Here is a 26,364-nt window from a genome sequence, read left to right on the forward strand (position 1 = left end):
GTATAATTCACTTCATGATTTCTATTTGAAAATGAAAAGAAACAATAACTGAAAATCGTAAAAAAATGCAAAGAATCAATCAAGAAAATCTCCAACACTGCAGACTGCAATTCAGTTTTCTTCTTCTTCCGTACTTTAATTTAGTTCTTCTAATAAGAGTGAGAACTGAATTCTTCAGTTAACTCTTAGAATAAATCAGTGTGGCATAACACTCTCCAAAATGCCTATCTAAAAAGTCTCACCCTAATCCTTAGAGGAAGTTGGTAAATTTTCCATATCTATTTAGTCTCCGCCCTGGCTGTTGAATGTGCCAACAGCAGTATTAGCTGTAATGGTGTCTTTTTATGTTGACATCTAATTAGGAAATCAGCTTAGAAGATAGAGTAATTTCAGCATATGCTACTGAACAGCCTTCAAATTATAACAACTTTTGGTCATGACTAACTGAGCCAGATTTAAATGCAATTAAATATTTTAATGAGTCTCAGCTTTGCTCTTTTCAAAGTCCTTAACTTTTATTATCATTTAAAACTCCCTTAGGAATTCAGTTTTTCCTCAGTGTGGACTTGCTCCAACAAAAAGACATTGTAGTCACACAGGGGCTGCAGCATAGAAAGTAGACCTTGTCTTTGCTGTATCAGCTTTAATATTCTTGGTGTTTGCATGTTCATAGGATTTGCAAAGCAACTCTTTAAAAGTCAATAGCAGTTTTTCTTTGAATGTGTTCTAAAACTTTAATACTCTACCATTTTTTCCTCCTTTTCATGAAAAACATGGGTGTTACAGCTGTTATTAATCACTTGCAATGAGAAATTTCATTGCCCTTTATTTCCATAATTTTGAGGTCCATATTTGTCATAGAATAAAATGAAGAAATTTAAAGAACTGAGTCAAAATTAATTTTAAAAATTAAAAAAAAAACAAACCCACAACCCCAAACCCAGAAGTAATAGTAGAATAAATGAAATGAAAATTCTAACCAAGGGAGTTCTATTGTTTGTATATATAAAATGAAAGAAAGTGGTCCAGCATCATCCAAGAACTCTGTAGAGTATTAATCAGATCCTACTCAATATGGAAGTGTTTCCTGGGGAATTATCTATTTATATATCTAATATTTTTCAAACCCATTTATCAAAGAGTACTGAAAGGTTTTAGTCTTCTTCACTCAGTAAAGCTGGTTAATTCCAACACTGACATTCAAAACATTTGAAACCATACTTCTACTGACAGAATGCAGTCTGGATCATTAATCTTTAATTTCCTCTCTAATCGGTGAATAAAAGTAGAAAGGAAACAATGACAATATGACCAACTGCCACATAAAGCCTTGTCCCATGTTACCTGTCACATCTGCCATTCTAAGTATATCTAGGAAAAAAGGTAAAGCTCGGCTACCTCCTTCCAGTTCATGTAGTCTTAAAGAGGGTTGTCTTCTGTACATTTTACTTAGTCTTCGGACTGTTTTTGACTTTTATGTAATAAAATCTTTATATAAAACAGAGTATAATGCTGAAAATATGGAATGTTTTTGTCACAAAAATATTGAAATGCAACTTTTAAACTAGAAATTACAGGTCAGTCTGTTTGGAAGAATTTCATAAACCTGGTATTAATTTCACTCCAAACATCCAAAGACACATCATTGTCAACATGAAATTAGCTTTTTTGAAATTTTGCTAATAAAGTGGAGAGAATTTTGGTTGTTTTATGGATTCTATAGAATCTTCACCCAGCAAAATGGGTATCAAATAATGCATATTAGAATCCAGTACAAATTCTCAACGACTGATCATGTTCTGGCACAGTATGCTTCTAGCCATTTGTGGAATTTACAGCCTTATAAGAGTATGATGGTGTGGTGCAAACAGCGAGCTCATTTTAGAGTTGACTGAGAAAATAAACTACATCACACTGATAAGAAAGGTTTTGCTTCTTTAAACGACTTAACATTTTTTTTAAACAAGGAACAGTTTAAATAAACAGCTGCTCGCATATCTGATTTTCCATGCTTATTTTAGCGTTTGAAGTCTCTAATCAAAAATCTGAGTTGTGAAAAATGTAGTCAGACTAGGGGCTATATCATGTATTACCAGCCTCATTCATTATGGTTAATAATGCTCAATATTATTTAATTGAGTGAGTTAACAGACTAATGGAATTGCTTGAATTTATTGATCAGAGGAGAACAGCAAGAGGGTAACAAGTGCTGAGAATTTCATTCAAAGCGCATTAGCAGGCTGTCTTTCTCTAATCTATTTCAGATCATGCTGAGCAAACATGTTTTACCTGCCTTTTTTCCTGTTTTGTCATGCTTGTAGATTTACTGTTTAAGTCTTCATATTTTTCATGAGTGCCTCAGACAGTGTGATCTTTATAAAATGCTTGCTTAGAGTTATTTAAAATTCTTACTAGGGAAAAAAAAGAGTGGCTACAGATAAGAATCAACTTGTGAACTTGGGCCCTGTGGGCATAGTGCTGTCTGTTTCTCCCTTCCCTGCAGAGTATTATTTGGCATTAAAAATGTCTTGAACAGGAGAAAAACAGTACGGTTACATAAAAGTAGAGGTAAGTCATCTCAGGCTTACCTACGCTTCAGATTTAGGTATTCGGTTGGACTTGCATAACTCTGCTTAAACTAGAATTTGACTTGTTCCCTGCACTACCTTCTGACTGCTTTGGTATTGCGGTATCATGCAGTAAAACATTAAAAAATGGAAAAAGGGCAAAAAAGAACTTGGGCTACCCTGGGAGTACAGGGCTAGGTTGTGAAACTGAAAATGATCAGAATCTTCCCACCTTCCTTTTGGTGGGCAGGGGTCACTCCCATAGCAAGAGAAATCTCTGCAAGTAAAGGGTGTTAAGGTAACAGGAGTCTTTGGGAGGGGATTTGGCTTCTCCTTTAGGTCATAATCATCTTTATTTTCTCATCAACCAGCAGAAAAGGATTCTTGCTACCAATCTGAGGTCAGTATATGCCACATGGAATGCACTTGTTTGTAGTCAGGGCTGCAGTGTTTATCATTGCACTCTGCAAAGTCTGTGGCAGCCTGCGATGAGCAATAAATGACAGAGGAAAAGCAGCTCTTCAAGAATTCCTTCTAAGCGTTGGGCTTTTCAAAGTGAACATCTTGAGTGCAACAGGAACCTCAGTCCACTTCCGTTCTTGGTATAGTGGCCTCATGACTGTGGCGGTGTACTCCCTAATGACTCCTGGCTTTACAACACCTAGGGCTTCCCTTGAAACAACTGTATGCTTAATGACTCTCTTCTAACAAACTGTTGCTAAGGAACGGACTCACCAGTCACTGCAGTTCTGTTTATATAATATCTGGTTTTGGTCTTAGCATGGGAATCACTAAAAAAAACCAAAGCAGCATTATCCTTTTCTTGCCTGTCAGCACCAGTCTTTGAAGGGACCTTAGTGGGCCAGCTTCAGGTACTACTGTTCTAGAATTTCTTTGAAGTGAGCAAGCCTGAAGGCTCCTGAACCTGTTTTACCAGAGCACAAGAAAACCAAATGGAATATAGTGGCTGTATTTCCAAGAAAAAAGACACAACAGCTGGGTTAAAAACACACTTAAATGAAAAGGTTTGAAAACAAATCTTATCCTTGCTTCTCGGCAGTGTAGACCCTCCCTTTCAGTCTTATTTCTAGTTCAGTACCTCTCAGCAGGTTCATGTTGTCTTTATGTGTATTGAAAACTTTCCTTTGCTGTCACATCTAAGACTTAGGTGTGGGTCAGCTCCCTCGGGAACTTCTACTCAGGAATTTCCTGGTTTTGCTTCTGCTGCAGGCACCTTGTCTGCTGTCTTTCACTATTTCCTGTCCTACCTAGTATCCTAGAAGGGTCTCCATGAGCAAGGTATGCTTGGTAGATTTGAGAGAGGATAATTTCCGTTTCTTCCAGAGTGTCTAAATGATTTAGAGTACAGTAGGAGCAGAGCCTCACCCTTAGTGGTGGCAGGGCAGATAAATACACATCCTTCCTTCCTACTGCTCAGCCACTGCCTTTTTAATAGAGTCATGGCTCAGCTCACAATAGCAAAGGAAAATCATGCCCATCTACCGCATTCTAGCAAAAAAAAAAAAAAAAGCAAGCAACAGGAGGTCTTGAAAACTGTGCATGTAGGGGTGGGTAGACAGACGTGGGAAGGGAGGATATAAACTTTTTTTATTATGAATTTAGAAAAAGAGTTAAGGAAGAGATTCCTAAAGCTGGGAAAAGCTGCCTTAGATGACAGTGGTGTCTGTCTGTATCCCTGAGATGATGAGAGAACAGAGGCAGCAACTTGTCAGTTACACAAAACAGGAGAAAATAGTGATGAAAAAAAAATTTATCTGGATTCACCTGGTCCTAAGCTTTATACAAACTGCACAACCCAGGTGTAAGGGGAGGGGGAGTGAAAGAAGTAGGGCTTATTTTGAATGGATAAGGCTTTCTTTAAGTAAGATGGATTTTTTTTCTGCTTTGGCTTAACATACATAGTATGAAAGAGATTTGTATACTAATTTTTTGAAAAAAATAACTAACTGTAGGGTTGTGAGGTAATTTCTGAATGAAATAAGTTTTAATCATAAAGCTTGGGAAGATCTATGATACAAAGGTGGTTTGTGGCAGGGGTTAACACGGAATGCTTGAAGTTGCCAGAAGTACAACTGAGTTTGAGAAATCTGCGTTACGTCTGGTGATGAAGTTTGAAAATTATTTGGAGAAAGTTGGAATGTGGGATATTAGAATAGCAGACACCTATTTTAAATTACTATTTGGACTACGTAAATGCCAGCATGCTTCAAGCAGTGACTAGGACTCCGTTGCAGTAGACTCTCCTTGAACCTATCAGGAAAAAAATTGCTAAATTGTTTCCTTCTGAGTAGTTATTACTGTGTTTTGCTTCTACAGCAACACTTACTTAACACTGAAGTGCAGTGCTTATAAGAGAATTATATGGAAGTGACACTCTGAAATTTCTTGTTATGAGCGTTAATCTTGGAACGCAAATTCTAGTTGGTAAAATAACCTTGGAAAATCAGTTTCTGTTGGGAGATTATTTATTGGTATTGCAGTAATGAAGTCAGTGTAATGTAGAGTGGCTTGTCTGATCAACAATTACTTGTATCTCAAGTGTGCACAGATCATTCTGACCTAGACAAATTTGTTTTATAACCCACTCTCGCTTTGGGAGGCAAAAATGAGGAAATGCATGCAAGACAAACAGTATCTGCTTTATCATCAAAATGCATGTCTTCAGACCTTTTTAAAATGAGAGCAAATTAATCTGATATTTTCTGAATGGAAAAAGCTGTGTGACCTACTCTCCATAAACCCCTACAAACAGGCACATTATCCATTCCATTGCAGCAAAATACTGGGAGAGCAACTATTTTCTCATAAGTATGTGTGTTCAGTAATTGGAATTTAAGAGAGGTTTTGAAAGAGTTTTTGTTTTCAACCCTATCTCCTGGTGATTTAAATTAGTATGTTTAGTATAATTTTGTCTTTTAAAGAAGTAATAAGTTATTAAAACAGGAAGGTATTTAATTAATGGCTTCCTTAGGTCAGCATGGGAATAAAATCTGCTTCTCATCTTTAATTCAACTCATATTAATCCATATGAAAATAAAGAGAAATGGTTCACCAATTGACAAAATAGTCCGGTGTTATTTTGCCACCCTGCACGGTGGAAGGTAATAATATTGATATTCTGAAAGACAAATACTCAGAGCAATTTCTCCTTATTCTTGAAAAACGGACTCACTTTTTGCAGCATTGGCCCTAAATCTGAACCAAGTATGTAGAAGGAGACCAAGTAAAGGATGTGCAGCAGGCCATTTGATCACATCACCCTTACTTAGCTAGACTCCCAGGCAAATGACATTAAAGGTATGTGGTTTGTCAAATGGCATCATTCACAAACTGAAAAAGCAGTCTGCTGCCTCCCATGCCTTTTTCTGTTTATAAGGAGATTGTAAGGTTATTACCAGGAATAAGACTTTGTAATCAGTTTTTAATGATGTCTCCTCCCTCCCACATCTTTGAACTGTAAGCAATGAAGTACTTTACAGTGCATGTTTGTAAATCTCACATTGCTGAGGCCTGGCCTTTTGTTTAGCTGACAAGTCATTAATTTTCATGGCACATACTGAGGTTTCCAGGCTTGTCAAGGGAATGGCGTTAAACTTGGAGAGAATTTTGTCCACCTCAGACCAAACAAGCTCAAACTCATCTAGTGCAGAGCTATTTCCTTAGGATTCCATAAAGGGTGCTATGAAGTACAGCTGCTAAGTTATGTTACCAAAATGTGATAATTAAACTAGACTTCAAAAATCAGACAGAAACTGCCTTTAATATCATTACTTATTCCACAAATACTCATATTATGAATCAGTTTTCTTGCAACAGCTAATCATGGTAGCAACAGTAAATGGTGACCTTAACCTTTTACAGAAAGGTGCAGAACTAACTACAACATGAAGAGACTTTTAAGTCTTTATTAAATTGGATAAATTAATTTGAATGAAGATAAAGCATATTAAAATTTAACTTAGGTAGTGTCAAAATTTTAGTATGATTTCTGGTTGAAACATTATGCAACCACTCGGTTTATACCTCAGCCTCTTTGAACTCATTGCCTCATTTCCATCACATATGACAGAAGATCAGAAGTTGCAAGGTTCCTGAAAATAGGTAGATGGATAGTGTAGAAAAATCCAAACAGGCTACATCAGGAGCTAAAAAGACATCAGAGAATTCTCAGCCCTTATAAACAACTTTACTTCAGGAGAAACTTCAGTCAGAGATCACATCTCTCCTTTGACATTACAGTGAATAAACTGTGAGAAGGAAATTTAGTCCTGATGCTTACAGTTGTACTTACTAATTAGATAAACCACGATCATTGTCTGAGAGGAGGTTGCAGGACTCTACCATACTAATCAGGGCATCACAGTTATGAAGAGGGCATATTAAGAACATTCGTCTGGTCCATCCACCTTTGGGACCTTCCTAACTTTCAGAGTTTTAATGGTATTTGTTGCTTCAAGATACCTGAAATGGGACTGTGAGAGTTGCTCCACTTAGTTTGACATCCATTGTGTGTTGGCTTTCCAGTCAGATAAGCATGCAACCTTCATTCAGCAATACCTCATGGTGCCTGTTCAGAGCATAGTGTCTGGTGTGTTGTAGTGCCACGGTGCTTGGCTCTAGTTTTACAGTTGTTGATTTTGGGCTTTTTGATTGTGAAATTAATGTTGATATGTTCATTAATGTAATGTGGTAATCTTGTGTTTTGAAAAGTTGTAAAGTGTCTATGCAATATCTGTGCTATGGAGTTACCTACAGTAACTTGACAAACAAAAGCAGCTCTTCAGAATTGTTGAACACCAAGGTGAGCAACTCCAGGTCCAGCGTGATCAGCAGCGGAGTGCTCTGGTATGGTGCACAGGGGGATTTCCTGAACTGGGGGAACCTCATGGGTAGCTGAGAGCCACCAGGGGCCCACAGCTGGTGTGACAGTGGCTGATGAGACCTGCCTGGGGCCAGGAGCAACAGTGGCCCTTAGGGAGCACTGGTGACCAGGAGTGCTGGGAATTAACAGGGCATGGCGTGTCAGCAAGGGCATGGTGCGGTGGTTTGCAGAGCGGGGCGTGCAGGAAGGGCGCTGAAGCTCTGTCAGCTCAACCAGGGAGCAATTATGTCCACACAGCAGAAAGCCATGGCCTCACTAAGCTCTGCCTTTCTTCACCGAAAGGGTTGTTAAGCACTGGACCAGGCTGCCCAGGGAAGGGGTTGAGTCACCATCCATGGGGATTTTTAAAAGAGGTGTAGATGTGGTGCTTATAGATATGGTTTAGTGGTGGACATGGCAGTGCTAGGTTAACAGTCAGACTTGATGATCTTAGAGGTCTTTTCCAACCTAAACAATTCTATGAATGTATTCTATCATTTCTTCTCTACTGGTGGTTCAGCTTTCCTCAGAGGAAAAGTCAGTCCAGGTAGTTACCCCGCAGTGCCACAGAGCACAAAAGTAGTAAAGGAATGCTACTTCTCAACTTACTTTGAACATAGTTTCTGGACTTTGAAAAAGTGACAGGCAAAAAAGAGCTTCTATGGATCTTTTATGATTATTTACATTTGGTCGTTGGTGAGAGAAAGAAAAAAAAAAAGTTCTGGAGTACAAGTATTTCTTTTCACCTCTATACAGTAAAAGTGCCAGTGAGAGGGGTTTTCTTGCCATTCACCCCAAAACAGTGGTTCACATTGATAGCAGAATTATACAGAAAGATTCAGATGTGGTTTTAACTTTAAAACATGTTCTGATAACCTTTGTATGTCCAAGGCAGATCTTTCTGATTTCCTATTGATGGCAGTGAAAAAAGCATATATATGTTTTCTTAAAATTTCTTGTTTGTTTTTTATTTACTTTTGAGTTAAATTTTCAAAAAGGTTTATTCCCTTGCATCTAGACAGAATTCTTCTAAGTGGATGTTCTGGCCATTCCCCATGTATTTTATTGAAGTATATTGCCCTTATAGTTAGACATTTGGTTCGTATTTACTCATACTCACATGCTGGCTCTTATGTCTTTTTCCAGAGAACCAAATGCATTATTAATGTTTGGGTTGCTTCAGGACATAAGGAAGTGAGTGAGCTTGCTAGTACCATTCCTGCCAAAGGAAGAATTGAAGCCATGGGATTAAATACATCTTTAAGAGGATGGTGGTAATGATGATTCTACAACTGTAGAACTTTACTGTAGTCCAACATGTTGATGATAAAAAAACGAAAAAGATGCTCAGAAAAAGACTGTAACTTGTGTCCAGTTAGTGAATTTGGGAATCACTAGAGACCTTTTCTCTGTATTACTCAACCCTATAACAGGGTGCAGCAGCTTTGGGGTAATTTCTGGAGGAGCGTGTCATGGTTTGGAGCTGAGAGTATGTGATGAACTTCTACAGATACATTATAAGCAGTTTCTTACACACTTATAAAGAGGGAACACTATAGATAGCTTTTGGTCAGCTTAAACTGTACTCAGGTATTGCTTGCAGATGTAATTAAATTACTTCCACCTAATGGGGATACACTGGAGTGCAAATAGGTGAAAGCAAGCATTGCAAATTCAAAGCTTTCAGAGCAATTCTGGAGCAGAGATAAAACCTGAAAACAACAGAACCTACAAAAGGTGAAAGATAATGAAGTCAAACAGAAAAGAATAGAGTGTCTTGTGGTTTTGTCTTGGCATTCGGACCAGTTATCCCCAGGGTATTCAGCCCCCTGAGCTAGAAGGCAGGGACGAGGAGTGGGATAAAACTCCCATAATCCAGAATGAAGCAGTTTACAACCTGCTGCACCACCTAGACACTCACAAGTCCATGAGGCCGGATGGGATCCACCCAAGAGTACTGAGGGAGCTGGTGGAGGAGCTCCCCAAGCCAGTCTCCATCATTTATCAGCAGTCCTGGTTAACAGGGGAGGTCCCAGATGACTCGAGGCTTTCTGATGTGATGCCCATCTACAAAAAGGGCTGCAAGGAGGATCTGGGGAACTACAGGCCTGTCAGCCTGACTTTTACCGGGGAAGGTTATGGAGCGATAAATCTTGAGTGAGCTCACTAGGCAAGTGCAGGACAACCAGGGGTTCAGGCCCAGTCAGCATGGCTTCATGAAAGGCAGGTCCTGACCAATCTGATCTGCTTCTATGACAGGGTGACCTGCCTAGTGGATGAGGGAAAGGCTGGGGATGCTGTCTACCTGGACTTCTGTAAAGCCTTTGACACTGTCTCCCACAGCATCCTCCTAGAGGAGCTGGCGGCTCATGGCTTGGACGGGTGTACTCTTCACTGGGTAAAAAACTGGCTGGATGGCTGGGCCCAGTGAGTTGTGGTGAATAGAGCCAAATCCATTTGGCAGCTGGTCAGTGTTGGGGCCAGTCATCTTTAATATTTTTATCAATGATCTGGATGAGGGGATCGAGTGCACCCTCAGTAAGTTTGCAGATGACACCAAGTTGGGCAGGAGTGTTGATCTGCTCAAGGGTAGGAAGGCTCTACAGAAGGATCTGGACAGGCTGGATCAATGTGCTGAGGCCAGTTGTATAAGGTTTGACAAGGCCAAGTGCCGGGTCCTGCACTTGGGTCACAACAACCCCATGCAACGCTACAGGCTTGGGGAAGAGTGACTGGAAAGCTGTGCGGTGGAGAAGGACCTGTGGGTGCAGGGTGACAGTCGGCTGAATGTGAGCCAGCAGTGCCCAGGTGGCCAAGGAGACCAACAGCATCCTGGCTTGTGTCAGCAGTGGCGTGGCCAGCAGGAGCAGGGCAGTGATTGTGGCCCTGTGCTTGGCACTGGTGAGGCCGCACCTGGAATCCTGTGTTCCTTTTTGTGCCCCTCAGTACAAGAGGGACATAGAGGTGCTGTAGCGTGTCCAGAGAAGGGCAACGAGGCTGGTAAAGGGTCTGGAGCCCAGGTCTGATGGGGGGCAGCTGAGGGAGCTGTGGGTGTTTAGCCTGGAGAAGAGGAGGCTGAGGGGAGCCCTTATCGCTCTCTACAACTACCTGAAAGGAGGTTATAGTGAGGTGGGTGTTTGTCTCTTCTCCCAAGTAATGAGTGATAGGACGAGAGGAAATGGCCTCAGGGTGCATCGGGGAGGTTTAGATTGGATATTAGGAGAAATGTCTTCCCTGAAAGAGTGGTCAGGCATTGGAAGAGGCTGCCCAGAGAGGTGGTGGAGTCACCATCAGTGGGAGTGTTCAAAGAACGTGTAGACGTGGCACTTCAGGGCACGGTTTAGGAAGCCTGGGGGTGTTGGGTTGACGGTTGGACTTGATGAGCTTAGAGGTCTTCTCCAGCCTTAATGATTCTATGATTCATGTTCTGTCACCTGTGATGTTACAGAATTCAGTGAAGTATACTTTGGGTGAGAAAGCTTTTTTCTATATTTTGGTAGCAAATAATTCAAATGCAACTAGGAAATCTCCAGTTAAACTCTAGTGGTGCTGAATGAGGTATAGTAAAATAAATTACAATTAGATATAGACATTGCCTTAACTTGCTTCTTGGTTATGAAAGCAGCGAGACTGAAATAAAGGCTGCAACGTGGCAAATGACAAGTGCTAACTTGCCTGAAGATTCCAGGATGTATTTTTGTGTTTTAAATCATCAGCTGAAATCCACTGCATCTGCTGCTTATCCCCAAAGAGGAATTACCTAGTGGCTGTTCTACAGTGTATGCAACTTGGGCTTGATCTCAGTCAAATGCCCACAGAATGAGTCACAGTGAGGAGCAGTCTGCATCCACAGTTGGCCCTAGCTGTCCATTCTGTTGTCAGCTTTTTAAAGAGGGACTGCAGATGAATGGAGTTGGTTTGGTTTTTTTGTTTTCTTCTACTCCGATGGTTCATTTTTCCAATTCAGTGACTGTAGTTTTAGCAAAGGTGTAAAAGAATGAGTGCTGTACTTACTAGTGAAGTGCTTGCTTTTCCAGAACTGACTGGAAAGCAGTCCCTTTATTCTGGTCTTTTGCCTCATTCCCTGGACATCGGTACCACATGCCTTACCACTAGCTTACAGTAGGTGCTTTATCTACAGGGCTGGTAACTGTAGTAAGTTAAGTCAATATTTTGGATGGATTTAGAAGACATGTAGTTCTTCCTGGTTATATCAGTCTAAATAAATGTTTATAGGCTAGCTTCCGGTGGTAATCACTGTGATAACAAAATATTTCTGAACTACTTACAGCTTTACAGCTGTCACATGCTTTTGCGGTGAAGGAGAATATTTACATATGGGGAAACAGAAAGTCAGAGAAGGTTTGTGATTTCCTGAGGGTAGCAAGGAAACTGTAGCTCCTATTCTCCTTTTGCACAAATCTTAACCTTTCTGTTACAGTTCCCTACAGCTGGGTTGGTATTGTTCATCTTTTTGGAAAATACTAGTGCTATTTTTCATAACAGTGTATGCATGAAAGAAGTTTTAAATTTAAAAGTAAGATCTGTAACTAAGTATAATTAATGCTGTCACAGCTTTCATACAGAATGTGAGCACATCGCATAAGATGAGTATCCAGTCTTGCAAATTACTCTTAAGTAAATTAACTTGATAGGGAAAACCCTGTTATATATGAGATCTATGGTTATGCTTGATAGAATGAGGACTTCATGGCGTGTATAAAGTTGCATATGCTTTTATTAATTGGAAAAAAATAATGTATATTCTATCCTGTAACATGGCATAGAAAACTAACCTTTAGAGACTGTGTTGATTGCTAGTGTTTTGTCTCATGCAAGTCTGACCTATTTAATTTAATTAAATGGGGCATATGTACTATACTTTAAATTCTGGGAGTGATTTCAAACCAAAATTGTGGGAATGTCTAGAAGGTGGTATGCTCCAGAGGTGACACAGCTCCATAACATTAGTATTTAGTAGAGTAAAATCCTGATACAGTGAAAAATACAGCAACTGTGTGAATGATGGTATTTGGTTTTTTTACCAACACAGTTTCAAAGAACATTCGAATCTTTAAGAAATGTATCCAGTAAATCTGATCTACAGAAAACCTACCAGAAGTTTCGAAAAGATCTGGAAAATCTTGATTACTTGGCATACAAACGTCAGCAGGTAAGAACATGGAAGCTTGGTAGAAAAACATAGAATACTGGGCATAAACATGGTGGTTGGTAAAACTGATGTGTTTGATAGAGTTATTGTTTGATCAGTAGGGTTTTATGCTTTGTGTAATGTCATCAGGTAAACCAGTATGAGGGGTGACAATTCTATTTAATGCCTATGATGTTGGACTGCATGGTTTTTGATTTCTCAACAGAAAGATAAATAAAGCAAGTGAAACTTAGCAGACTATTAAACTTTTCATTAACATAACAAATCTGTTTTAATTAAAGGGCATAAAAATACTGTTTGGGTTTTTTTATTTGAAAAAATGAAGTAAATCCACATAAGTTAATGGAATCAGATGTTGACTGTGCATGCAAGCCACTAATTTTCCTTCATTAGAAATGAATTTACAAGGCTAGATTGCATAGAACTTTGGCATGTACGCAGTCTTTGACTCAAGCTTGCAAGAACAAGGTGAAATTGAGTTGTTAACATGTATTTAATGTTGGACATACTTTCTGTCACTTATGCATGGCTTCTGTGAAAATGTCAGCTCTCATAATAGGTATTTTTTTGTGTTCTTTGTAAAATAAGACTTTGCCTCTTTCAGAGCATACTGATGAAATGCTCTAGCATTTCTGTGTGGGCGTTGTTTTGGTTTATATTTTTCTGAATTCTGTCGCTTGGTGTCAGTGTTGTCAAACACTTCATTTGCTCCGGGGCAGATCACTTACAGCTGTTTATATCAGGTAATTGATTAGAGAGTTAAAAATTAGCAAAGGGCTCAGGGACAGATGGTATCTGAACACATGAATATTTGATTCTTGAGATAGGGAGGTCAGGGAGCAATTGGCTTGGGTGAGTTTGTGTGATGGGAGCTGTTACACTAGTAGCACCATAGCATAGTTCTTTGTGCCCTTTGACATGGGGCTGCCAGCAACCAAAAGACAATGTTTTAACTGGCAACTAATGTGGCTTTATGTTATCTGATCTCATAATTAGGTCAAACATAATAAATGTCATATCTGCAAGGGCTTGGAGAACATTTCTGAGCCAGGAAGTGTAAATTCTATTCTTAGGCTAGCATCACACTTCTATTTGGAGTAGATTTTCTAGTCTGAATTTTCACTCTTGACTTTACAAAATTCCTTGTTATTTCAAGTGATATATGTCTGGTTCTCTAGCAGGCTCTGAATATGCTTCAACAACATCCTTCATTTCACCTAGAGCAGTACATCTTTTCTCCTGTTTTCAGATCTTCACTACCATTCCCTTCTCAATACTTGGCTCTTTCAAGCCATTTGGAGAATCTCAATATCCTTGTTTAATATCAGGCATGCATATATCTCCTCATGCTGGTTCTGATCGATGTTTAACTGTGCCAGCAGAAGCTTTTGCATGTGGAGATTCTAAAGGTATATTAGGTGTAAAATCACTTTTTGCTTTTAATCACAGAATAGAAGATAGGCTATTCTGTCTTCTATTCTGTGATTGAATCTTTCTAAAATGTTATACAATGCTATTATGAAAATAAACTAGGCAAAGGCTGAAGTTATTAAAACAAAACCAAAACCAAACCCCAAAGCAAAAACAAATGAGGGAGACTAGCGATGTTCTCTGTGTCTTAGTTAATTTGCATGGTGTACCTGATCAGTAGTTTTATGATTCTCTTGACTACTATTTTACCTGGTTTTGATACTGAGATTTTCATCTCAATAGAACTTGCTTGGAGAGTCTGCAGTGAGGGGTTTGAAAAGCTGCCATATCTAATTTGTTTTAGAAGATGCTTTGAATTGTGTCCTGTTTTGGAAAGTGATCTGTCTGTAAAAGATTAAGATTTGGTTTGATTACTGTGCAAAAAGCACAGACCTGAATTGTGACTGAAGCTGTTCTGAGTTTGTGACATTTGTATCTGAGTTGGTGGAGTGTGTGCATTTAATTGGTAATGACTTAAATGCTCTCTTATTAGATTAAGGGTATATTCATAGTCCCACTGGCAAAATGTTGAATCACTATTATCTGTTTGGAGGCAGGCAATTGTATACAATATGAATATGAATGCATTCATGGTAAAGTAACCATTTTATGTAGTCGGCGTAATGAATATTGCTTTTGAATGAATTATGGTTATCTGCTTCTGTCCTTATTTTTTAGACATGAGACAAAGTGCAATATAGCAATGTTCAGTGTTGAATTTCAGTGTTGAAGTTTATAGGACAGATGGGAAATTAGAACTGTGCCTTTTAAAGGATATTTAAAATGACCCATGTTGACTCTGATTTATAAATATAGACCAAACTTCTATGAGTTGTAGAAGTGTACAAGAGGTAAACATGTTTGGGGTGATGGTTTATATTAAGTAATTTTTAACTGTTAATTTTCAGAATGGGGTAGATCTTGAGTTTTCAGATAGCCAGCAGATTGCCAAGAGAAATGTCTCTTTAAAATGGGCAGTGAGGTCAAGAATTCAGTTCTGGCTTTCTTTATACAAAAACCCCAAAGTTGTTAGCATATGTTGGTCAAAATCCTGAGAGCTCAGATTCTACCTTTGCAAATAGGCTGAGTGTGTGTATGAGCTGGCATGGAACTGGTCACGGTGGCTAAATTCTTTGGTGATTGCAGAGGAGGAAGATGTGCAGTTCTCGATATCAGCCATTTTTATGTTGCAAAGCTGAACAGTGTGGATGACATCTAGTATTGTGGTCAAGAAGCCTGAGCAATGCTCGTCACCATTCCTCTGTGTCCCAAACACAATATGAAATATTGAATTGCATCTATATGCCACATCTAGTTACTGTTGCTGCCTGTGATGAACTCCCACCATATTCAAGTCTGCTCCCAAATACATTGCTCTGTGTCAGAGCTTTCCTTCTTACTCTTGGTGAGTGGAATACACATCTCTACCTCTACAGGCTTGCCATACTTTTCTGAGAGAGATGGCTTGTTAGCCAAGTTAGTTGGAAGTCAGGCCAGATGAAGATGAAATACAAAATATTTATACTCAACAGTGGAATGTAGGCTGACCCCTTGCAAATGTTGCCAAATGATGGCGGTGGAGAAACGCCCAGCATCTGCTCACACTTGGGTTATGGTCCCTTGGTTGGCCAAGCTGAGTGCTGGCTCCTGCAGACCCACCCACAGCCCTGGTATGGGCTTCATGGTCCCATGCCTTTTACTCTTTCCATTCTGGCATTTGTGTGACCCTGCACAGAGATGTTTCAGTGTGCTAAACTGCCTTAAAATTACTTGCTTTTCGGTGATCGCATTATTTTGTTACTCAGTTGCTCACTTAGCACACTCTCTCCCCCATGCAGATGGATGTCCTTTCATCTGTCTAACGTATGGTGACCTGATCTTTCTGCATGATTCTAAGGGTTAGGTTGTATCCACTAGAGAAATTTGTTTGGGTTGAGAAAATCAGTTTATAGCCAGTCTGCCATTTTGAAGCCTTCCAGGTGATACCTGTTTCCAAGATATGTAGCTTTTCTTTCTTGTCCAGGAGACTGTCTGGCAATTCCTTTGAATTAAAACAAGCTTTTCATTTCCTTGGTACTGACTGTCTTCTCTGAAATTTGACTAAAAAAGAATAGTTCTGTGCCACAATGAATAGTAGAACTATTCTCTTGCTCTGTGACTTAGTGGAATGCTTCCAATGAGAGTTAAAGAAGTTTTACATTAAGCATTGTTTTGTATCAACCTAAATATTAACACATCTGCAATATGAATATCTACAGGGATAGGTCAGAATGGTAAAGCACTGTGGGATAAGAGGGGACTTAATGACAGGTCCCAACACTCTTCTTGGGATACCGTAGTAGGTGTATACTTCCTTTTTTCTTATATGGGACCTTGTTCTTACTGAAGGGAAATTGTCCATATATTGTTCAGCTGGAACAGTACTGCTTTAGGGCTATTCATTGTGAAGATCTTATTGTAAGGATATTTCAGGAGTGTTGGGCAATAGCTACAATAAAAATGGAATTATAATCAAATTCAGTGGTGTTTAGCACCTGTCAAACTGAAAAATCGCTCCTGCTGCTGCTGTTCTTAGTGTTAACAGTGCCTTTAGGAGGCCGGTAGCAGTGCCAGCTGTAATTCAGAGACACTTAGTTTTTGCCTACAAGTCTCTAGCAATGTGGTAATCCAACAGTTGACAACAAAACTTTAATATGTGAACACAGACAAAAGCAGTATCCTGTTGTAAAGTTATGCTAAACTAAGGCTTACTTATTTGATTTTGATTGTATGTCCTCAGGGTAATTTTGTGTTAAAGGACTGAATCTATGTGAAACCATTTTGCTTATTCCAATTTAAAATCTTTTTAGGATTGCTTCCTGATGATTGTTGTATTTAGAAATGTTTTAAGAAGCTGTGTTAGAAACTGAAGGAGGTAAGGACTGTACTGGAGACATTTATGGGGTGCACAGTAATTGTCTTTGCTTATGGGAAATAATGTTTCAAGGAGACGGGGTAGAGTGTTTAACCTGTTCTACTTCAGAGCAGCCCATTGCTATCAGTACTGCAGTTGTCTTCATTATCATACAGGTCAAATTTACATTTTAAAATTCTTTATTTTGGAATGAAGACCTGTTTCTACAGTCAAATGGTATTTCTCTTTGTTAAAATCTAATAAGTGCACTTTTGTTCTCTACCTTTGATTGTTCACTTTGCTTTTTAAGATGGCATTGTGCTGGGCATGAGATGTGCTCTACTCCAGAAACAGCAGCCAAGTTTTCAAAAGAGATTATCACCTCGTTAACTGGCAGGTTTATTGTGTGACAAACTCTTTAAAAAGTATGCTGAAATTGGAGGAGTTGAGAGTAGAGTTGAATTATTTGTTGTCAACAAAACAAGCATTATGATGAAAATCTCAAGGAGCTCAGTCATTGTAGCTTATCTGGAAAAGGTTATGGCTTAGAACTATCACAAATAGAGGTACTTAACTAAATCTTTATTTTAGTACACACAAGTATGACAAGATCCAATGCATGGAAATCAGAAAAGTTCAAACCAGAAAGGAAATGAATGTTTTTGACAATGAACTACTGAGATGGCTTAGTTAAGAGGTGCTGTACATTAATCACTGCTTGTAGCCTTTATATCCATAATCCCTGCCTTTCTAAAAGATGTGCAGTAACTGAGATGCAAATCAAAGGGCATGAATTATTATGGAAATTTTTAAGGCTTGTGCTATTCAATGAATTTGAATGAGAATTCATTTTTTTTCTAAACTTAATAATGACGGTACATTTGGTTGTGTATTTGAGGGTAAAGGCAGAATTATGTCTTTCAAATTGCCATCCTAAATTAATAAATGGGTGAGTTTGTTTACTTTTGTATTTACCACTCTGCCACTGCCTATTCTTCTGCTGGGTTGGACATGTTAAGAGTTCTTGCTTAGGAATTTTCAAACAAGCCTAGCACCTCACTTTAGAGTAATTTTAAGGACGTGTAGTCATTTGATTCCCATAGGCTTTTCTCAAAATGCCATCTTTCCTTTAATATTTAATCACACATTATAAATTATAAAATGGGAGTATAGGCTATATTTCCAGTGTTCTAGCTTATCATCTCCCCCTGATGTAAGAACAACTATCTATCATGATGTTGTGTAATTAAAATAATTGATTTATGCATTAATTTTAAAAAAAGCAAACAAATCAGTCTCAGTAGCTAAGAGTGTAAAACTATGACAATTCTGTTTACAGCCACTTGATGTTTCTTTGTAGTGCCATGATTACAGCTCTTGTCATTTAGCCATTGCTTCTCTCTGTCCTGTGTGTCTATATTTGCTTAATGTGTAGAGAGGTTTTCCTTTCCCCTGCCCACCCAAAAGTGTTAATACTCCCCTGTTTACAACTTTTTATTATGTATTCAGGGTGGTGGGGTGTAAGAGTTTTGTATCCCCCTTCAGCTTTGCCACTGTGTGCACCATAGTTTAACAGCTCAGCTCTTACTGGGTTTGCCTGTCTGTAGTGCTAGTCTTGCATGACTTGAAGCTGCACACAGTTCATATCTTCATGTGCGCAGCTTTTCCATCTGTGTGTGGAAGCCAGACCTCTGAGAAAAAGTCATGTCTTTTCCCTTTGAAAGAAGGAGAAGTCAAATGACAAGGGAAAAAAAAAATGAGGCATGGTAGAGAATTTCTTTTAAAAAAACCTAGTTTGGCAATTTCTGAGGGTGGGTTTTTTGTGTGTGTGTGTGGCTCATAATACGGAGATCTGGTGTGCTCACTGTGCAGCTGCACAATGAGCAGGACAAAGGTTTTGCTGGTCATGTCAAGACTTTACTTGTAAAAATCTGAGTGTCAAAATTAGGTAAAACAGACAAGAAACCCTAGGTGGGAAACCAGGAAGTGTAGTTGCATGGTTGGTCACATTTGCATCTAAGTGTCTGATACTTTTTTTGTGGTTAGTGCCTGATGCTGATGTCTTCAGAATCCAGCCTGATGTTAGTCAATGTGATGGGGCATAACAAGAAGCAGATTTTTAGTAAATACAAGTTTCTTTATAAAGAATTTTAAAAAGGTATTGAAATTTCTGCTGGAAGTATGAACACGGACAAACTGAAGAGTGGGCAGGATTCCTCTTTTGGACCAATAAAGGTGTATCCAAAACTCAGAGGAACCATTTGTGCCTAACTGCTCTTTCCCCAGCTGTGGTAAATGGATGACACTTAAAGAAACAGGGCAGTATACTTTTGTCTTCCAAATGTAAAAAGAGAGTAGTAGTCACTCAAATCCTGCTGAAGATCCAGTCATGAAGGTAAAAGCGTAACTGTCTTGCATGTCTTTGAAATATTCTTGTGTGAGCTGGTGTAAGTGTTTTGGAATTTGGGGGAAATGGACAGAAGTCTAGTTTATCTTGTATCCACAATGAGAATTATGAGAAATAATCTCTTTCCCCTTTTCATATACTCTGTGGAGGATATAGGTAGTTAGTATGTAAAGCCCTCATCCTCCAAGATATGAAGAGTCAAATTATTATCTGAGGTGCCCATGGCAAAAAGCCCTTTAAAACGTCAACATTACAAGGGAAATAAAATAAAAAAAGGGATGTTCTGAAACAGTTATATATTTTTCAGGAATATAAACAGTGATGCTGTAAAGCAGTTGAGATAGATAAGTGGGTTTATTTAAACCTGTTTCTCACTTTCTTGAGGAAATGGAAGGGGACTGTAGGAAGACTGGGACTTGAGCAGAGGGCTAAAGGTTCTTTCCCCCACCCTGGTCTTTCCAAAGTTCAGTCTATTGCTGTTTCTATGAAACTGAGTTGCTGTCCTCAGTTTGGGTAAAAGATTCCAGGCTAGTCTTGTCTCTGATAAATGTATCTAAAATGTCTTGGGAGCCAAGGATAGATAATGGTTTAAGTTTAACCATGGAATACCAAGGTAATTTAAAACCAAACCATATTAAATTGAGTATAACAGTGGGAAGAAAATGAGATCTTCAGCTAGGAATTAAATTACAGTAATAGCTAAGTAAGTAACGCTAAAGGGCATGACTTAAAAAGCTGATAAAGAATTTTGAGTGTGTGCCATGGGGGACTTGCAAACACCACTAATTTTGTACCTGAACATTTGGTATGGTACCATATATGTGTCCTACATTAATTTTAACTTGGTATTTTATTTCAGTGGTATCTTGTGGCTCAGATTAGAGCATTATTTTTTCAGTAGGCTAGAAACATATTTTTGTTTTTCCCCAAATGGAACATACTGATACTTCAGATGATATGTTTATTCTAATGTGGGACAAAACCAGAATTTGTGGAATGTAAATGGGCTTGGAGTCTAAAGAGAATGGTACTCACTGATGCAACAGTAACTGATAACATGACAATTACAGTATTCTGTAGGCAGCAACATCCTCTCAAGGAGCTAACAAAACTGTGTTTTTATACAGGAGGACTGAGGTGAGCCTTAAAAGGAATAAATTATTTGGGGTTAGTAGTTTTTAATTTCTCAGGAGAGTTTATTAAAAAAAGAGTGCAATCAAGTGTATTTTAACAGTTTATTACTGTTAAGGCAGAGTTAAGCAGTGTAAGTCTCTTTGATGTTGATGCTAGGTCAAGCTGTGCTACATGATGAGCTTACCTGGCCACTTTTGAAAAATAGTGACTGATTATCCTGTCCTGCTTTAATCAGCTGCTAATCACTACTGTCATCCTAATAAATTCCTGTCCCACAATCCCTTAGTACTATGGTTAGTGGAGAAACTGGTCTCTCCTTGCTGCTTCCCATTTACTTGCAAATGTTGACCAGAAGGATTAGCTATCACCTCTTCAGTTTATATCAAGAAAATACAGTGCAAATTTAGGATGATGCAGAGATTCAAAGTGGAAATGTTCAGTGCTCAAAAGAGAAGCAAAGTGATTTAGAATTAATTTGATTAAGTCTGTGAGCTTTGTTCCTTGAGCCTTTCCTAAGGCAAATCTATTGCTAACTTTGAAGCGGTATTGGATTTTCTTGAGCAGAGACTGTAAGATCAGGCTCTCTATCCTAATAATTAGGATTTTTAAAGAAAAAGGGTATTCTCTGAGCTGCTGAAGATGCAGTGACATTAACTAGACTTGGGTGCGTATGTTAAGAATCTAGGATTAGAGAGTGGTTTGACAAAGTGACTACTTGCCCTTATTTCAATGATAATTTTTCTGGCCTAATTAATTACAGTTCCTCACATCTTCAAGGAAGACAGTAGTAAAGAGCACCTGGTATGGAGGAATAACTGTGGGTGGGACAGATAAAGCAGATTATATGATTTAGCTGAGAGTAAAGGTGAAATAATGAATCTGTGTATTAAAATGCACAAAGGAGTAATTCTGTGCTACAGTGTCTAGACTTTCTGAAATGGTAGTCATTAGCTTCTGGTACAGATAACTGCTGTAGTTGGTTGGATTTTTTTTTTATTTAAAAGTTATGTTTGGCTATGTTTGGGATGGACAGACTGTCTTCTACCCAAAAATAGTATTTGCTCCAAATTCAGATTAAAGTTCCTGTTCTATTTGATTTGTGAGGCTTAAACCAACACGGTCTAGTGAGTTTGATATTTGTAATTCTGAGTAATGTGTCTCTTCTCTTGACAGTGGTTTTTCAGAGTGCTTAATTTTCTGGTCCACTGCAAAATGGGAAAAATTTTGAGGTCTCTGGGATGATTTTAGAATTACAAGTGGTCACCAGCACTTCTGATGAACAAATAACAGGAGAAATCAATGCATTGCTGCATTAATATTGTGTCTGGTGATCCAAAATATGCTAATTACTTTTAAAGGATGATTCTTAAAAACTCAATTGAAAACAACTAAATACAAGGTTCTTTGTATACTGGCCAATTAATACCTAAAATCCTAACAACAATGAAGTAATCACCTTGGTAGAATTCAGCCAGCCACTGAAAGTCCTTTCTTTGACCATAAAGTTATAAAAGCCATACTTTCATACCTCCAAATGCTGATATCAGACAGGCACCTTTTGCTGTGGACTTTGGAAATCGCACATTTAAACTGTTTGAGCATGCTGTAATCTTTTAAAAGACCACCAAGAACTGCAAACCACTCCACTACCTTTTTCTGAAAGTCGTCTGGATTTACTTTCTTCTGATAGTAGTCATGGCAGTCTGAGTTCACCTGGGAGTTCCTGCGCAGTCAGTGTGGGTCTGCATTCTGGGATATTGCATGGTGTTCCTAGGGAGTTTCTGTAGCTGAAAAGACACCACCTTTCCTGGAGAAAGATGAGACAACACAGTGCAGTGGCTGCAGGTTCCTGCTTGTCATGGTTTCAGCTGCGATAGAGTTAATTTTCTTCACTCTAGCTGGTATAGTGCTGTGCTTTGAAATTAGCATGGAAAAAAAACCTGTTGAGATAACACACAGATGTTTAGGCTGTTGCTGGGCAGCGCTGATACTAGTCAAGGACATGTCTAGCTTCCCATGCTCTGCTGGGTGCACAAGAAGCCGGGAGGGGAGGGGGCACAGCTAAGAGAGTGGATTCAAACTGACCAAAGGGATATTCCATATCATGTAACGTCATGCCCAGTATGCTACCTGGGAGGGGCTGGCCGGGGGAGGGAGGGAGCAATCGCGGCTCGGGGACGGGGCAGCGTCGGTCGGCGGGTGGTGAGCGGTTGTATCGTTCGTGTTTCTGCGTTTTTGTTCCCTGTTTTCCCTTTCCTCCCTTTTCCCTTTTATTATATTAACCTTACTGTCATTATTATCATAATCATTTATCATCATCATTCTATTGTAGTTATTAAACTGTGCTTATCTCAACCCACAAGTTCTTTTGCTCGTCCGATTCTCTTCCCCATCCCACAGGGGTGGGGGGGGGGTGAGCGAGCGGCTGCGTGGTGTTCAGTTGCCAGCTGAGGCTGAACCACGACAGTCTATTTTTGGTGCCCAACGTGGGGCGAGAAGGGTTTGAGATAATAACAGTTGCTGGTCACAGCATTGATTAATCTGCTCGCAGTATTAGCTTGTCCAGTCTTTACCATGCTGATTGTAAAGTACATGTTAAAACTTGCTGTTGGTTCTGTCAGCTGGCTGTGCTCTGCAGTGATTAGAGATATTTTGCCTAGGAGACTTGTTATTAAAACACTGGCCTTGACTGTTATCAGTTATTTAGGTTTTGCATGGAAGCCGTTACTGTACTACAGCTACCACCTCATGGAGGCAATTAGCAATTATACCTCCTCCTCTGAGGAGTTTTTTATGGAGGAAATACAGAATGGCACCGTAGCTAATATCTTATGTAATGTCTCCTCCCTCCTTACAACAACTTTTCAGTATCTTGAACATCCTTGTGTAGTTAAGATACATCTGTTGATATTGCTTTGGCAAGTGGTATCAGATCTGTCTAAGGTTAGTAAGCAAGTTAAGAATATAATCCAGAGATCTGTCCCAAGGCTTGATAGCTATGCGTGGCAGGGTATGTGGGAAAGTATGGGCAAATGCCTAAGACGGTGGGCACCCCCCATGGTGTGGGACTTCACCCCTGAACAAGTGCAGAATCCTGAAAAATTAGTAGAACATTTGGAGGAAATATGTTGTCACCCTGGCAATTCCAGAGACATACAGATCACTGCCATGTGCTGGGGTCTGGCTTATGCCTATCGAGCCCTATTTAACACTATTCAGTACCCCCAAGGGAAAGAGAAAGGAACTACTCCGACCCCCGTGACAAGTACTGCGGCCACCCAAACCCTCACGACAGACACTGCAGCTACTCCAACCCCAGCGACAAGCACTGCGGCCACCCAAACCGCCGTCACAGAGACTGCAGTTACTCCAACCCCGGTGATGAGCACTGTGGCCACCCAACCTGCCGCGACAGAGACTGCAGCTACTCCAACCCCGGTGATGAGCACGGCGGCCACCCAACCCGCCGCAACAGAGAATGCAGTTACTCCAACCCCGGTGATGAGCACGGCGGCCACCCAACCCGTTGCGACAGATACTGCAGCTGCTCCAACCCCGGTGATGAGCACGGCGGCCACTCAAACCCCCACGACAGGCACTGCAGCTACTCAAACCCCAGTGCCAAGCGTTGCAGCTGAACCAGAGGACCAACCTGTGCCAGTATCAGTCGCCCCTATACGCAAGAAGAAATCATGGAAGAGAAAGTCAACTCGTTTAGAAAGAGATTACGATGAACCAGGGCCATCACGAGAAGAGGAGGAGGAGGAGGAACCATGTGTACAAGAAACGGAAACTACCCGATCTCTATCCTTGAGTGAGTTGCGGGATATACGGAAAGATTTCGGGCGTCATTCAGGTGAGCACGTTATCACCTGGCTGCTCCGATGCTGGGATAATGGGGCCAGTAGTTTGGAATTAGAGGGGAAGGAAGCCAAACAACTGGGATCCCTCTCTAGGGAAGGGGGCATTGATAAAGCAATTGGAAAAGGAACACAAGCCCTCAGCCTCTGGAGGCGGCTCCTGGCCGCGGTGAGAGAGAGGTATCCCTTCAAAGAAGATATTGTATTTCGCCTAGGAAAATGGACGACCATGGAGAAAGGCGTTCAGCATCTAAGGGAATTAGCCGTGCTTGAGGTGGTTTATGGTGACCTGGACGATCAACGGTCCTCCAAAGATCCAGATGAAGCCGAGTGCACACGACCCATGTGGCGGAAGTTTGTACGGAGCGCACCATCCTCGTATGCAAACTCATTGGCAGTGATGTCCTGGAAAGATGACGAGACACCAACGGTGGCTGAGTTGATTGATAGACTCCGGGAATATGAAGCGAATCTCTCTTCCTCGCTCGTCTCTGCTGTTGAGAAACTGTCCCGAGAGTTCCAGCAACTCAAAGAAGATATGTCCTACTCCCCACCAGTACGGACCAGTATCTCAGCCATTAGGAGTAATCGTCCCTTGGCTCAAGAGAAGGGATACACACGACGGGGCACCCTATGGTTTTACCTGCGTGATCACGGAGAGGACATGAAGAAGTGGGATGGAAAACCTACCTCAGCCTTAGAGGCACGGGTACGTGAGCTGCAAGGGAGAACAATTACTCAGGGAAGTTTCTCCAGGAGAGCTGCTGCCCCAGTTTCCCGTAAGCAATTCTCTAGACAGAGGAGCAGAAGTGCTGATGGCCTGACTGATCTTAACAGAGACACCCGTGATTCATATCTACCGGAAGTGAGTGATGAATACTATGATCAGGACTAGGGGGGCCCTGCCTCCAGCCAGGTGGAGGAAAGGGATAACCGGGTTTACTGGACTGTGTGGATCCGATGGCCTGGCACATCTGACCCACAGGAATATAGAGCTTTAGTGGACACCGGTGCACAGTGTACCTTAATGCCATCAAACTATATAGGGGCGGAACCCATCAGCATTGCTGGAGTGACAGGGGGATCCCAAGAGCTAACTGTATTGGAGGCCGAAGTGAGCCTAACTGGCAATGAGTGGCAGAAGCACCCCATTGTGACTGGCCCCGAGGCTCCGTGCATCCTTGGCATAGACTATCTCAGGAGAGGGTATTTCAAGGACCCAAAAGGTTACAAGTGGGCTTTTGGTGTAGCTGCCTTGGAGACGGCGGAAATTAAACAGCTGTCTACTTTGCCTGGCCTCTCGAAGGACCCTTCTGTGGTGGGGTTGCTGAAGGTCAAAGAACAACAGGTGCCGATCGCCACCACAACAGTGCACCGACGGCAATATCGCACCAACAGAGACTCTCTGATCCCTATCCACGGGCTCATTCGTCGACTGGAGAGCCAAGGAGTCATCAGTAAAACCCACTCACCCTTTAACAGTCCCATATGGCCAGTCCGGAAGTCTAATGGAGAGTGGAGGCTAACGGTAGACTATCGTGGCCTGAATGAAGTCACTCCACCGTTGAGTGCTGCTGTGCCAGACATGCTAGAACTTCAATATGAACTGGAGTCCAAGGCAGCCAAGTGGTATGCCACAATCGATATCGCTAATGCATTCTTCTCAATCCCTCTGGCAGCAGAGTGCAGGCCACAGTTTGCTTTTACTTGGAGGGGGGTCCAGTACACCTGGAATCGACTGCCCCAGGGGTGGAAACACAGCCCTACCATTTGCCATGGACTGATCCATAATGCTTTGGAACAAGGTGGAGCTCCCGAACACCTACACTACATTGATGACATCATCGTGTGGGGCAATACAGCAGAAGAAGTTTTTGAGAAAGGGAAGGAAATAGTTCAAATCCTCCTGAAAGCTGGTTTCGCCATAAAACAAAGTAAAGTTAAGGGACCTGCACGAGAAATCCAGTTCTTAGGAATC

At 40.5% G+C, this 26,364-nt stretch overlaps 1 protein-coding gene across 4 annotated transcripts in view; it reads left to right on the forward strand.

The window, feature by feature from the left end:
* Positions 1-26,364, forward strand: part of CTNNA3 (catenin alpha 3) — a 556,373-nt gene that overhangs the window by 34,692 nt on the left and 495,317 nt on the right. For all 4 annotated transcript variants that reach the window (XM_064464726.1, XM_064464725.1, XM_064464727.1 and 1 more), the window contains one exon: positions 12,503-12,622. In XM_064464726.1, coding sequence (XP_064320796.1) covers positions 12,503-12,622 — 120 coding nt within the window. The remainder of the gene's footprint in view (positions 1-12,502; positions 12,623-26,364) is intronic.

Source organism: Phalacrocorax carbo, chromosome 13 (assembly GCF_963921805.1).
Source record: "Phalacrocorax carbo chromosome 13, bPhaCar2.1, whole genome shotgun sequence".
Taxonomy (NCBI): domain Eukaryota; kingdom Metazoa; phylum Chordata; class Aves; order Suliformes; family Phalacrocoracidae; genus Phalacrocorax; species Phalacrocorax carbo.